Here is a 16,253-nt window from a genome sequence, read left to right as displayed (position 1 = left end):
TTGGAGAAATGTCAACCAAGGTTTGGATATATATATATATATATAAGGAAGTAAGTTTTGTGCTTTGAGCATTGGAAAACGAGTTCTTTGCTTCAAATAAGTTCAAACAGGCAATAGCATTTCAATGGATTTGACTAACTATACTAGTCAAATGGGCACGTAAAAGTGAAAGTGTGGAAAGTTTTTGTTATTTTGCAGCAATTTGGTGCCAGATGTCTCTTCGTCATGACGAGTATTATCGTTTGTCTCGAAATAGACAGGTGTGGCGTGTATGAGCGTGGATAAGAAAATGGAATCAATCTTGCCGTTAGCCGATACAACACACAACAATTGGCTGGAGCATCCTATGCCGCCCGACAAGCAAGAAAAATAGTTATCACATGCTTGATGATGCTGTCTTCTTCCATCTCACCCAATAACAACTTTGAAAACTCACATAACTCAACAGCTAACTCAGCTAGTTAATTTTTCGTAATGTCAATCAGACAGAAACACTTAACTAAAAAATAAATATAAGTTTAAAGAATTAATTTAAAAAAATCATACACTTAAAGACTCGTATGGAGTGATTGCAAAATTTTAATTATTAATTTTTAAAATAAAACAAATTGTGTTGGATAAATATAGAGTTGAAACATTTCAACTCATTTTAAAATATTTTTATATTGGTTTTCAAAATCAATAAAAAGTTAGGTCTGAATTGAATTTTTAATCTTCTAAATCACATACTTCTTGATAATAAATCTTTTTATTGTTACTACTATCAACTATCAATGCAGTGGTTGTTATCTTAGGTATCATCATCACTGTTCTTAACTATCACGGCTAATACAGTTATTATCATCATTATGATCACCCATAAAAACAATTCTAAACAATATTTAATAAGATATGAAACTTTTAAAATAAATTTATTTAAAATTAAAAATTAAACAAAAAAACATTAAAACTAACTGTTTCTAAAAAATTTTAAAACTGGCAACTAAAAACCAACCAAAGGCCTTCATTAAAGATATTTTCAAGGATATACAAATGTAATTTTCAAATTTCAAAGACTTTTAAATTTTTCAGTTGAAAAAAAAATCCTCGTAAAAATATACTCCGGAATGACTGTCGTTTATGTGTGTAGTTCAAACTTAAACTGACATGAAATTGTGTTTGACAGTACATCGGGCATTGCGCGCCAATTATACTTGAGTTACTGCGAAGTCTAGAGATTTGACCTCCGATAGAAGATATTCGGAATTCGACCCTAAAATTCTTCTCCGATCAAGAGCTTTGTTATGCTGATATCGTCCCTCCAGCTCAGGTAAATAATTAATACTCTTTCATCACATCATCCATCCCCTTTCTTTTGATCATCGTGCCAGTTTCGAGCCAGAATTGAAGTCTCTGTCCTCAATTTTCTCAAAATATTAATTGCGTCCAACCCTGCCATCTCAGATTTGCCTTTGGTACAAGTTCACTTTTCATCAAAAGCTATGATTATAATCTCATTGTTTCAGAAGAAAACAAATATGAATGTATTTCTAATTTTAGCATAATAATCCTATGACAGAAATCATGCATGCTGCTATAAAGTTCTGTTAAATAATAAATAAATTTGAACATTTGCAGCATATTTATTATTATAATTAACTTAATCATGTTGCACTAACTTCTGTTGTGCTAACTTATTATTGCTGTACATCAAGCATCTCGTCAGCTGCTCCTTATAGTATTTTTGCTCTTGATATATAGTCATTTTCTGCTCCTGACAGTATCCCGTTAGACAACAGTATTTATTAGAAAATAAATGTTTTTAATATTTCATTGAAAATTGAAAACATCGGTCAAATATAATTTTTTTTTTCAAAGATAAAACCAATCAATTTGGGACGGAGGTAGTATAATATGTTAATATCAAATTGGTTTCGAGTGGCCTTGCTCCAAAATAAGGGGCATGTCCAACCCTTGACTGTTACTAATGCTTGGGTCGATAACGTTTTATTTGTTCGTTTATTATTGCTATAAGGGAAAATGTCCATTTTGATTGCATTTTTTTTTAGTAGCATTGCAAATATTGTTTGATACGGTTTTTTATTCATTAATTGACTTGCGATTAATCCACATAACTCGATTAAAAACATATATGAATTGATCCACATAGTTTTTGTCACATCCACAATCCACAATACTTAAACTGAAACTTTATTTAAGAAAATTAAGTTATATTATTCGAATCCATAATTTATTGATATATTATTTCAATGTTTTGTATTAGAAAGTATAAATTTTTTATTAACATCCAGTCAAATGAATTTCCAAATACATGTAGTTTGTCAGTATTTTTTATAATTTTTAAAACCTTATTTATCTAGACTAAATTTATTATATTAAATTAGATTCTTATATTAAAAATTTATAAAAGAAAAATAATTTATAAAAAATTATAATCAATTCAATTAAGTTAAATGTAGATACAAAATATCTTAATATAAGAATATAAAAAATTAAACAGTAAATATTAATACACATATGTTATAATTTATATAATATAGTAAGAAAATGACTTCATACAAATAGTCAAATACTATATACTATAAATTATTACGGTTTTTTGTGAGGTATTACGTTGTTAATATGGTTATGAACTTTTTTTTGAAAGAGAAAGGATAAGTTAATGGGCTAACCTGCCCGTTCTTCTCACAACCTTCAATTGGTCTAGCCCAATTCAGTTTGAGAATCTAATAACATATCCTAAGTCAGCTTGAATTGAACAGACATTTGGTTAAGTTAATCCAAATTGACACCTCTATAATAGATTGTATATTTGTAGACACTGTCTGATACTATTGTTTACCTTTTATTTTATCATTTTAGAAGAAAAAAAACTTACAAGTTACATTCTTATTTATTTATTTAACATTATAAAGTTTAAATGAAATTAATTATTTTTTAGTTATGTTCTTATTTTAATACTTATAAAAAAACATTGATATAAAATGATAGAAATATTAGAATAATATATAAAATAGATAATATATATATATATATATATATATCTTAAATATATAAATATTTTATAATATAATTAAAATGATCTAAGCTTTTTATTCTCTAATTTGAGCGTAGATCGTTATATCACGAAAAATTATGGATTTTTGTAATAATTATTTTAAAAGTTATATTAATTGTGCATTAAAATTGAATTGATTTTTATACAAATAAAAATATTAATTGCAGTTCACATTTCATATAATAATTTTAAGAATTTAATTAAGTTGCACATAATGATCGTATAAACATTTTTCTATATTGTTATCTAGTTATAAATTGTTACATATAATAAAATGATTGTCTTTTATAATAGTTATGTCAAAAATTATTTATGATACTTTTTAATTGGTTGACAATATAAAAATTTCTACATAAATAATTATGAAAGTTAAATTTTGCTTTGAACTCGACCCTAGAAATGTCCAACCTATATGAGATTGGCCTAATTAACAAGAAGGCCTTAACATATTTTAAGTTGAGGTTAACCTCAAATTTGACTTATAAGACACTACGCGACACACCCTATATCTTGGAGTAGGCTCCCCAACTTATCAGTAGTGTGAGATCTAAACAGTCTTATCCTTATAAGGACATGCCTCCACTTGAGAACTTATAGGGACATAGGGTCTCACCACTCCCATTCTATTAACAACAAAATGTAAAACATATATAGGATAAGAAAGGAGGTTTAAATTGTGTTTCTTCAAAATATTTTCATATTTTTTTTACTTAACACTTTTAAATAGTTCTACGAAACAAGGTCACAAATCTACAAAATGTCAATAAGACAAACTAAAGATATCATCCTATAGATGAGGCGCAGTTTAATTTAATAAAATGTCTTTCGTAAAAAATTGGCTTAAATATTTTTTAATTCTTATAAGTTAGATATTTTATTTTTTAGTCTCATAAAATTATTTTGGTTATTTAATTTAGTCTTTGAAATATTTTAATTCCCATAACTGAATCACCTGTAACTGTAATATTGAACCTCGGTTTAAATGTCCTTAGACCATCTGGACGTTGATATTTTGGGTTTTGTCCAATTAAACTCTGGAGGCTAATTCAGAACAAAAGGTAATTAAAGTGGTGTCAAAAAGAGAAGCAAGCTTTCTAAGTAATAGGATGGTGAATCTTGAGATTAGCTTAATTTTAATTAGTTTGGAAATTCATATTAACAGATCATGTTGTATTTTCTGTAGGTAGTTTGGGCTCAGCCCTTTTTTTTTATAAAAAAACTAATTTTTATTATTTTCCATATAGCATCTATAGCCTAATGGAATGTACCAAAAACAAATTTATACCCTAATGGCAATAGCCTATTAGAACGTGCGTTCGTACATCCCTGTAATAGCAGTGCCCACATGCACCCATGTGAGCTGAAATTCTTGGACTTGTTTAAGGACCTCTATTGGCAACTTATGTCTTATGTAACGTCTAATATAATGTATATAAACATAAAAACAGCCTTTGTTGACAAAAAAAAAAAAAAAGCAGCCCTAAAAAGCAAAGAACTCCTTCATTTTCAAACAGTGGTCGATACATAGGCACCTAGTAAAGCATTTTCCTACAATCTTCCAACAACAATAAAATAGAAGAGTATTCAAAATCCCTTTCTCTAGCACAGTTGTAAATGAATAATGAATTGACGAACGCTAGAAATAAACTTTTTTTTTATTTGGGGGGGGGGGGGGGGGGGGGGGAGAGAGATATGTTCTATTATTGTTATTGGAAAAGTCATCCATATTATCATATTGGCTTGTTCATTTTTCTGTTGATCCTCCGCTTGATTTAATATAATATGCCAGCACAATTTTCACGTACAATTATGATTGTTATTTTAGCTTTTGGGTGACTTTTGATGCTTCCATTAGAAAGAGGGGAAAGAGGGCTTCCATTGAAGGAAAGAGGGGTCCATATGAAGTATGAACGCTTCCCCCAGGAGAAAAAAAAAGGGTCCCTTGGTGGTTGGCCAAGAAAATTTCATAGTTCATTCATCAACTAAACTATACTGTAGTAGTACATTATTTGTATTGATTGACGTTGTATGGATAATGTAGTTTTGATTAATGAAGAGATATAAAGAAACAATTGGGAGAGGAACATGCGGATCACATCTGTATTAAAAGAGCCAATGGTGGAGACATTTCATCCATGACTTAATAACTTAACCAACCATGCTTATAAAGGCAATGCCCTTAATAGTATTTTCTCTCGCTAATCACTGGTTAAAAATCCAACTGGCAGGCCCACGTACCTCTCTCTTGCTCCTCCTTAAAGCTAAGTACAATCATTTTCCTTTTCATTTCCTCCTAAAGGTCTATTTTAAAAATCATTTGTATATTACTTTCAAAGCTTTAGCTTGCGATTCATACAAGCAAATATCACTTTCCTGCCTTGCACATCAACTTGGTGGTTCATTCGCATCAATCAACACTCCCCCCCCCCCCACATCCCTTTCAGTAGCCCCCAAACTATATATTCCATATACGTATTAATACAAACGTTTGAAATGCCATATTAAACAAATGCCTTGCTTTGTGGGCTAACTAATCAACACAACATGAGCCTATATTTCTCCAACAATCAACATATTTCTTCAAGTGAACATTTCAGCCTGGCATATATTATACATAAAATACAATTACTCAAAGTTAATTAATTTAAAATAATCCCTCAAGTGTTAGGAATTCATCTCACACTTTTATTTTAATAATCTTTTCCTATTTTTGGTAACAAGCACCTCTGAAAAGAAAAAATATCTTACATTTTCCTTCTTATTTCTTCATTAAGAACACTAGTCTTTCTCATTTAAAAATTACTTAAAGTTAATTAATTTAAAATAACCCCTCAAGTCCTCTAAAACTACACATATATAGTCTTTAAAAAAATTTAGTTACCAAATTATTTTAAAAAATAAATTAAAACGCCATCATAACAATTGATCGATCCTTCGAATATTTTGTTATAAAATAATACTCTCCTACAAATTTAACTTATAACTAAATTGGTCTCTCGTATATTTTATTTATATAATCACTTTAGCTTTTATAAGGAAAAATATGGTATCGTATTTAAAACCTTTCAAAAACTTAGTTTTGACGAAAAGATTTAATTAAAAGACTAATATTATGAAAAATTACAATTTTAAGGGATTTATTTAGCGACCACATTTTTTAAGGATCAATACAAGTACATAAAAACCTTAGAGATTAACTTAAGAGTTTACTACCAACCAATTAAGCCCATAGTTAAATCTTTTAAACATATTGATTGGAGTTAAATTCTTAGCTGTGTTTAAGAAAAATGCTTTGTCGGATGATACAAAACCTATTTAGCATTTTAGATGATCTATGTGTTTCAAGAGACACTAGTTTTGTAGAGAAATTCTTAACATGCACAAAAGAAAGAAAAAAAAGCTTGAGTTTTTTACTCTTAAATAATTATTTTAAAATGTCAAAGTTTATAAATATATTAAGATACAAAATTATCGAACCATTTTTCTATTAGACAAAACATTGTGACGATTTTTAAAATTTTAGGAATCAATAATTAATCGTTTGCCTATGCAACTTGCGACATGCCGTCTTTATCCAATCATTATCAAGACAAAGAAATCATCTTCGAATTCAGTAATCTATTTGCAAAATCTTGATGACGATATTAAGATTTAGGAGACTACTGAAGTTCACTGCATGGTTACTTTAAGAGCCAATGTCATTGTGTAATAGCAACATGATCTCACCTCCATAACTAATGGAGCTTTTCGATGGAGGTATCATTGAAACACGATAATAGGCCACTTTAGGCTAAGTCGACAGTCTATCTTTCCGGAATGTACTGCGGTGGGTCACCTCTTCCCACTTCGGAGAGATTATTAATAAGTGACATGCTCTTATATCTTTACATATCTACTTTTTTTTTTTTGACAAATCTACAATTATGTGTTACTATTAGTCGACATGTTAAAACAAGATGGAATATATCATTTTTCTTCTTCTATTAGGCATGTTTAATTAATATTTATAACTTACGAGTCGAAGCAGATAAATCCAATTATGGGAAGATGTCACTCTTTCAGCACTTTTTCACCCTACATAATCTACTATCTTAAAAGAAAATTGGGTTCTTTATCATTAGGGAAAAAAGAGAGATAAGTGAAAGCGAGATATATTTTGATTTCATTCAAAACGATAAAGAAAAAAAAGTTAAAGTCTCACTTATTTATGTCCATGTACCAAATATTATTATAATAATTAAAAATAAATCTATATTACTATTTATTCATTAAAGATATTCCTGCTCAATTAGAGAGAGAGAAAACGAAAACCACATTTCACCTCAGGCAAGGTGATTGTAGCGCAGTCTCGTATATATATATATATATTAAGGTCCTGAAAATAAATTAAACTTAATTATACATTGATCTAAATCTCAATCTAGTTTAGACTCGCCCAATTCTGATCCACTTTGAGCCGTCTGTGGCAGTGGTCCACAGGTTCCGGAAAAATGAGTGTAGGTCTTATTGGAGTGTTGAAATTGTTGAGAAATGTTAAGATCACCAATGATTATATCTTTTAATAATTGTAACTCTCGGCCCGTGATATCTAAAACCTAAAATTTACAAGTCCTATTAAGGGTATTAACTTTAATTGATGTCAATCATGTTACTTATACACGTTTTTCCAACAGCATTAATAAATTTATTATTCCTTCTTTATTAATTGAAGAGACAATCAAGTCAAAATAATTAGTAGTTTGGGCTTGCTTAAATCATAAAACAACAACTGATTTTCAGTCTTTCTCACACTTGTTGTATACAATAAATTGCTTTAGAAGATTCTGTTAGAAGAAATAAATATTTAAAATGTTCTTTCCGGATATATGAAATTTACGCTATCCCACCGGCCACTATCAGCTATATATTTAGTAAATACTACTAATAGATTATATAATAGTGAATAACAAAAAGAAAGAATATGTTTCTTTTTTATAACGTGTAAATTATCCTATTGTAAGAAAAAGGATATTATCTTAATTAACTAAGAAACTTTATATTGTCGCACATGTTTTTTTTTTTACAGATGTCCCACATATGTTTTAATGTATTGAAAGAATACAATATTTTACTTTTTTTAAACTTTAATTCATGCTAATTTGAGCGTTAAAATAATTATATATGAGGTCCAATTGTAGAGCTTGGAAGGATTGTTAAGGGATTTGCATATCTGACACCTTGAAGATAAATTATTAAGTTATACAAGATTACTATCTATGTGTGATCTCAATTAATTGATTTCTATACAACATGTATTTAAGTTTTTTATTTTATTAAGAAAAAATTAATACCATATTATATATATCATGTGAAGACTAATGGAGATTATATTATATATGATCTATAAGAATATTTAATCATTTATCCCCCTTGTATACCGTCCCTCACCACCGTTCTGAGCCTGATCGATGAGGCCACCGCTGGAGGACCAACGTTCTGCCTTAAGTTGAGAAGTACATGTTTTTCCCGGGCTTGTGCATAACACTAACAAATAAACAAGGGTTGAGTGTCCAAGGAGGAAGAATATGATATCCGTTCCAGAGAGAGAATATTATCTCTATAGATATATGAGAATCTCACGATAAGGCACGGTTCAAAACAAAATCAATAATGCATGCTTATGGCTGTAGGAATAAACCTTGCTTAAAAACTAAAACTAAAACAAGTTTCTTCAAATATATTGTAAGGTAGTTAATTAACTATATATATATATATATATATATATATATATATATATATATATATATTCAAATTATGGCCTATGAAAATAATATTATTCCATATATAAATTATTATCTGTTGAATACACACAATATATATACAATAAAACTATTTTTCTTTTAATATTTTAAACAATCATAAAAAGATCAACAGTTTTTAGCCGATCATACAATGGTCATAAATTCATAATATCTCCAGGACTGTTTTAGTTAAGAAAGAAAAAGAGAGAAAACTGCAGCAAAAGTAATTTTTGTCACAATTCCACTTGAGATAAGATTTACAGTTTTAAAAATTGTAGTATGTGTTTGGTTTAATTTATTTTAGATAAATAATTACTCATTTTTATCAGTTTTTTTTTTAATTTTGTTAATTGTTTTTATTATTTCCTAAAACATATAGTTGATGACAAAGATTAGAACCGTATGTCTCTGCAGTTTCCCCCCTCTTTTTTGTCTGATTGTAGGTGTTTGTGACTTTTTGTTCCATATATACTTCCATTCCACTCCTACATACATATTTGCAAGAGTATTTTACGGGGTGTAAACAATTGGTATGCAGAAATAGGACAGCCAACAGTATAAAATTCTTATTGGAAACAAATAAAACGTGCGTAAGGAACTAAGTGTAAACCATTGGACTCATTGAATTATTTATAATATATTGTAAGAGACGACCATCTATTTTTCTGATCCAATACAAAATTACAGGAATAGATGAAAACGCTGTGATTTACTCCACTTGGCAATAATTATATTTCTGAATTAATCCTTAATTACCATCGATCACTCTCACACGTACGTAGTAACTGCACTTGCTATGATGTAATGACGTTGCCGAATAGTTTCAGACCGGGAAGCGCATGAAACAACCGGCAATATTATTCCTTCGTTTTCATCTTCCGCTGTGAGAGTTTTGTTTTTGTGGATGTGGGAAGGAGTTGTTAATTAAGTGTGTGAAGAAAGTTTGGTTACGTAATACTACTACACATGTACGTAGAAATGGTATCAGCCAGCACACAACACAATTGGTTGATGAAACGTCATTTTAGGGTTAGATGGAGATCTGGGTCCCTTGCATGGACCCCATCAGGTTGTAAATGTCGGCTCAGGCATTGTGTACTTCCCCTCACTTTTAAAGGAGAGGGAAGAGAGAGAGAGAGACCTAACTATTGCATTGGCATACAAATCCCCGCATTTGATCCAGGCAATAAAAGGCCAATGAGGGAACAAGACTAAAAGACAGGAATAGAAGAAGAAGACCCTTGCACATAGCTTCAAAGAAATTAATTAAGATGGGTCACCATTCTTGCTGCAACCAACAGAAGGTTAAGAGAGGCCTTTGGTCCCCCGAGGAAGATGAGAAGCTCATCAGATACATTACCACTCACGGCTATGGTTGCTGGAGTGAAGTTCCAGAGAAAGCTGGTCTCTTCTTTCATTTTCTTCCTTGCTAGCTTGATGATATAGAGAATTGCGCCCTCAACTTATTTTTGTGATGAACCAACCTTTTGCTTTTTCTTTATGAAGTTTAATTCTTAATTTCGTGTATCTTTCAGGGCTTCAAAGGTGTGGTAAGAGTTGTCGCCTGAGATGGATTAATTATTTGAGGCCTGATATTAGAAGAGGCAGGTTTACACCTGAAGAGGAGAAGTTAATTATAAGTCTTCATGGGGTCGTTGGCAACAGGTTTGAATCACACTGCAGACACAATTAAGCTAGCCATAGCACTACCAAGCATTTTTAATTATGATCAGTCCATTTTTTTACTTGTTTGCTCTTCTTGCATTTTCTGTCCTAGTTGTACATGTCTTTCTTCTTTCAATTGATTAGTATGAGGATGGTTGAAAGTATGATAATTAATACTTGAAATTAATTTTGAGCATAATCAAATTAATTTTTAATCATACATAATATAGGGAATGGAAAGAAAGCAGATAGAAATGGAATCGAGACTTATAACACGTTATTCTACTCAATAATCAGTATTGTAATCACAAATCATAGGAATTAGTCCTAATTAGATCAACTATAGTTATTAATTAAGCAATCTGAAGGAGCAATCAGTCTCGGAGCTACAGTTTGGAGAAGTTAAGCAGGCAATTTTGTCAGTTGAAGTTTACTTGTCCGTTTTCATTGTGTGTGCACTCCCAGCCTCTCATGTCCACATTCTTCATAATACTTTATTTCTTGAAATCCTTTAGAAAAGCAACTATATTGTTATCTATTATTCATTTCTTGCCACGTTTTTCTAGACACATATGCTTCCAATTTACGATTTTATGCGCGACATCTTAATTAAGAAGATACTGTTTTTCATTATTTAAACATTAGAATATACATACGTACTCAATTAATTAATTATATATGTTCCTGTGTTTGAGAAATGCAGATGGGCTCACATTGCAAGCCACTTACCAGGTAGAACTGACAACGAAATAAAGAACTACTGGAATTCTTGGATCAAAAAGAAAATTAGAAAGCCTTCTTCGGTGACTTCATCAATGACCACTACACAAAGTGTTGATCATCACCACCCCCAGTTCAATTATAATTCCAATCAACTAGATCACTATGGCCACCAAGAAAATTTAACAGCAAAGCCACCGATGCAAGAAACCTTATTTTCCTCGACGTGCCCCCTATTTATGTTTGACACTAGTTCATTAGATCAAGGGACAACAACAGTAGACACCACCACCAATGTACGAACAGAATTGTTCCAAGATTCATTGGGTTTGAGCAGTACTGAAACGTGGAACTTGAGCCACCATCAAGTCCATGTTCTTCCTCCTCAACTAGCAGCAACTTTTACAGCAGCAACAGTTATTGATACCACGAATTATCTGCCACCATTGATAGAGAACGTGGACAACATGGTGCCAAATATGGAAGTACAGTCTTGTAGTATAGACGAGGAAGGAGAAATGGCACTAGAGTGTCTACGGAGACAAGGTTTGAATGAGTGGGTGGAGCATCAACAACAATGTCCCAACTTTCTTTTCTGGGACAGTATTAATGTAGAAGGACAACTTGGAGGGGAAGAACTAGCACCAAACACGTCAAATATGGGAAACAATACACTTTCACCTTTTCCATCCTCTTTATGACTGCAACAAGGACTGTCCCCACTATACTCTTTTTCTCGTGCTCCCTCTAACCAGGAAGAATTTTCAGGAATGGTCCAGGCCAGGCTGAAACTTATTGCAGAGATTGCTTTTTCTTCTTTTGATTATTTTTTTTCAAACCTCTTTCTATTGCTGATTGCAAAGATTGCCAAAAATGAGTGAAGATAAGATGTTATATATATAACCAAGCGTGATGTGTTTATTACTTTATTGAGTGTTTTGACATGGAAGAGGGAAAAAAAAAAGAGAAGGAATAATAATAAAGGCGATTGTAACCCGAAGGAAAGTTTGATTTTGAAGATATATATGGAAAGCATCTTCAATTTGCTTGTTTTTTGACTGTATATTTGGTGGGTTTTGAATGAGAATAAATAATGGATTTGCCTTTTACATTTCCGCGTCTTTTTTATATAACAACCCCGTGTCTGTCTTAATAGAAAAAGCGTTGCCTTACCTTACCACACATGCACGTCCCGAAAGAGAAAGGATATGGTCATCTATGTATGTTTTGCAGTGTTAAAAATGTATGAATATAATTGATTAAATAATACAGGCTAATAATTTTTAGATATACATAAAAGAAATTAGTATGAACAATAATATACTACCCTTAGAAACTATTAAGCTCATTTAAGCCTAATTAGCAACAATTAGTCTAATATATATTTTTAATATATGTATAATATATAATTGTTATTGGTTCACTACATTTTTTAATCGGGTTGTCTCGTGCCAATTCAACTGTGGATTAACAATTTTCTACTTCACTTCAATAGTCTAAAAGTGTCAAACGGGTTGGCCTATGAACTTATGTATTTTTTTATTATAAAAAAACTACTTATTTCTTAGAAATATAAATAACATAATATTAATTTCTTATTATATGTAATAAATCAATATAATCGTTATTATTTTCTCCATGCAAAATTAGTATCTAACATTAACCTTTTAACAAGTAATTATTATTTTTGATTTATTATTTTCTCACTTATATAAGCTATTCACAATTTTCTTCTATATGGAATAATTTTAATTTTATTTAATATGTTGATATATATATATATATATATCAACATGTTAAATAAAATTTATATATAAAATATAACACATAGGAATTAATATTTTTTTTAATATAAGAACAAGTAAACTATGTTTACAATGAACAATTTATTTGAAATTACTTTAATATCTAAATTATTATGATGAAATTATAATGTTTTTAAGCTAATTAACAGAACTAGTGTTTGACACAGTATCCCTTGCCTTTGACCAATGACCAAAAAATTCATTTTTAATTTTGGTCAACCTTAACAAATTTTAGTTTTTCTTTTATAAATTAATATGTATGACTGAAAATATTAAAATAAAGATTATATGTAAAATACAAGACACAATGGTTAATATTTTATTTATATAAAGCAAGTAGATATTGGAGTTAGTTTATGAGAATGAATAATTTACCTAAAAATACATTAATATCTAAATTATTTTAGTGAAATTATTTTTAAATAATAATTTTAATTTTAATGAATTTTATGGTTGTCTCTTTTTTAACTAAAATTATTTTTGAACATGTAACATGTGAAAATAAAAAATGGGACCAAATTTTTTTTTATCAAAGTTTAAAGTAAATTTAGACTTAACTTATTATTTCATACACACAAAATATAATACACATGGATTAACGTTTTATATAAGTTTAACTATCTTATTTTTAAGATTAGTCACTGAAATTTGAAAGCAAATATAATATACTGTTTTTACTTTAAGTTGAATGATTATTATTTAACGTTAAATTTAATTATCGAAACTTTTGTTGTCAAATCCCACCTCCTACACTACAACGAAACCATGATTATGTGAAAAAGATATTTTGGAAATTAAAAAGGTGTTAGTCTATTGGTAGGAACCAATAACAATAGGAGTAAAACCAATAACAACTCCCCAAGTACAATTAAGCCTAATTTTTAAGTATGATCCTTGCTTATGTTTAAGATAGGATTATTTAGAGTTAGGCATGACAAAGAGTCGAGGTGAGAGCGGATTTAATATTCCCATCCCACCCTCGACTCCCCCAATCCTCCTCACCCCCGTTTGGGAATTGAGTTTTCCCATCCTACTTTTGATTCTATCTAATTTTTTTATTCATAGCAAATGAAGAAAACGTGATAAATTGTTTTTGTAATTAGACTAAATCTATTACAACATATTAAATTGAAAATTCAAGTAAAATTTGTTTAATCTCATTTATGTTTGAATAACTTAAAAAATAGTAATTATGATATTGGGATACTAGTTTATTATAAGGTTATAATAATAATTTAAAATATTTTTTATATCAAAATAATAGTGGGATAGGATTTGGGGTGGGACATGGACCAACATACTTGGTCCCATTCATGAACCTGAATTTATCAATCGAGGAAAATCCAAAATCCAATATCAATTAACTTGATTTTTTTCCATTTCGGGTCGATCCCAATGGAGACAAGTACACTTGTCATGCCTAATTGGAGTAGTCCATTGAGTTCACCCATTTTGAATTTTTCATACACCAATTATGTTAAATCTATTTTAAAATAATTTCATTTTTATTTTTAATCAGAATAGAAAACTTGAAAACGTTAAATAAGTAGCAACTAAAGCAAATGGACCAAAAGAAAAAGGAAGCTTAGGTGAGCCAACTAAAGAAAAAGGGGGTCTCAGACGAGGCCTTGAAACTCGGGCCATCTATAGGCCCAAAAGAAAGCCCTAATAAATTGAGAGAAGTCCAATATAAAATGGGAAGAAAGCAGAAATAGAATTAGGGTTTATATCGCGCATAGTGTGGTACCAGCAGCAGAGCTTGTATACGTCGCCGCTTCAGCGTAGCAACATGGTAACCGAACTTGGTCCTCTTAGCTCTTTCATACGGTGGAATCAGCTTATGCAAATCCTAATTTCATTTGTTTTGTGCAGATCATTCCCGAGAAGAACCGTAAAGAGATCTGCAAATACCTCTTCCAAGGTCCGTTAGTTAACATTGTCTCCTCTTGTGCTTTACGGTTGTGTTAAAATTGTAACGTGTGTTTGATTCAGAGGGAGTTTGCTTTGCGAAGAAGGACTTCAATCTGGCGAAGCACCCGGAGATTGATGTGCCGAATCTGCAGGTGATAAAGCTGATGCAGAGCTTCAAATCCAGAGAGTACGTGAGGGAAACATTTGCGTGGATGCACTATTACTGGTTCCTCACCAACGATGGAATTGAGTTCCTTAGGACTTACCTCAACCTTCCATCCGAAATTGTCCCTGCCACTCTCAAGAAGCAGGCCAAGCCCGCCGGAAGACCATTCGGTGGCCCACCCGGTGATCGCCCCAGGTAATTTAACATTCAGTTTTCCTCATCGTTTTTACTATGATGTTTCTGTTTTGATCAAATATTCAAATGTGATTGTTTTGAACAGGGGCCCACCTCGCTTTGACGGAGAGAGGAGATTCGGCGGTGACCGTGATGGATACCGTGGAGGTCCACGCGGACCTGGCGGTGATTTCGGTGACAAGGGTGGAGCTCCTGCTGACTACAGGCCTTCTTTTGGGGTAAGTTTTTTGCAATATATCAATCAACATTATTATTGTCTTTCTATTTGTTTGTTTTATTGTTTGCTTTTATTTTGTATGTTAACTATCTTTTCTTGTATGCTTATGTGCGTCGTTACTTTGTGGTCTAGTTTTGATTACAAAGCTGACTACAGGCCTACTTTGTTGTCACTGTCTTTTTTGTCCAAATCATGGTGACTGTGGTTGCAAGTTTATTTGGATGAGTTAAACCCAAATTCTTCTTGTTTACATAATGCTATTACTCTTTTCTCTTATTTCTGTGGAGCAGCATTGTCCTGATTTTGATAATGAATTTTTTGAAGTTAGTTCTTGTGATGGCCTACTTTGACATGTCAAGTTTTCCTGAAATGTATGTGGTAACTCTGTTTGCAGGGTGGTCCTGGCGGAAGGCCTGGCTTCGGTCGTGGTTCCGGTGGTTATGGGGCACCGACTAGTTCAAACATTCCTTCTTAAATATAAATTATATGTGCTCTAGTTTTTGCAGTTTTGGCTGTCATTGGAGTTAATAGAAGTTCCCCTCTCCCAAAAGTTGTTTGTTCTGTCTGACAATTTACTTATTCGGTTATTTATGCAATGAAGATTTTGAATTAAGTGTTTTTGTTATAGGTTGACAATATTGTTTATGTTGGATGATTGATGGTTTAGAAAGTGAAAAATAGCTGGGAAAAGCCTTTATTTTTAAATAAAAAAGTAACTTTATTTTGGGATGTTTTA

At 31.0% G+C, this 16,253-nt stretch overlaps 1 protein-coding gene across 1 annotated transcript; it reads left to right on the top strand.

Annotated features, from left to right (window-relative positions):
* The first annotated feature begins 10,063 nt into the window (after nt 1-10,063).
* On the top strand, nt 10,064-16,253 carry LOC114397938 (transcription factor MYB72-like). The gene is made up of 8 exons (XM_028360055.1): nt 10,064-10,242; nt 10,374-10,503; nt 11,207-11,921; nt 14,731-14,820; nt 14,901-14,949; nt 15,021-15,300; nt 15,386-15,518; nt 15,912-16,253. The coding sequence occupies exons 1-8, from the start codon at nt 10,110-10,112 to the stop codon at nt 15,990-15,992; spliced, it is 1,611 nt and encodes a 536-aa protein (XP_028215856.1). The 5' UTR covers nt 10,064-10,109; the 3' UTR covers nt 15,993-16,253.

This window comes from Glycine soja, chromosome 1, assembly GCF_004193775.1.
Source record: "Glycine soja cultivar W05 chromosome 1, ASM419377v2, whole genome shotgun sequence".
Classification (NCBI taxonomy): domain Eukaryota; kingdom Viridiplantae; phylum Streptophyta; class Magnoliopsida; order Fabales; family Fabaceae; genus Glycine; species Glycine soja.
The sequence above is the reverse complement of the archived record's forward strand: the minus strand, read 5'-3'. Positions and strand labels throughout refer to the sequence as shown.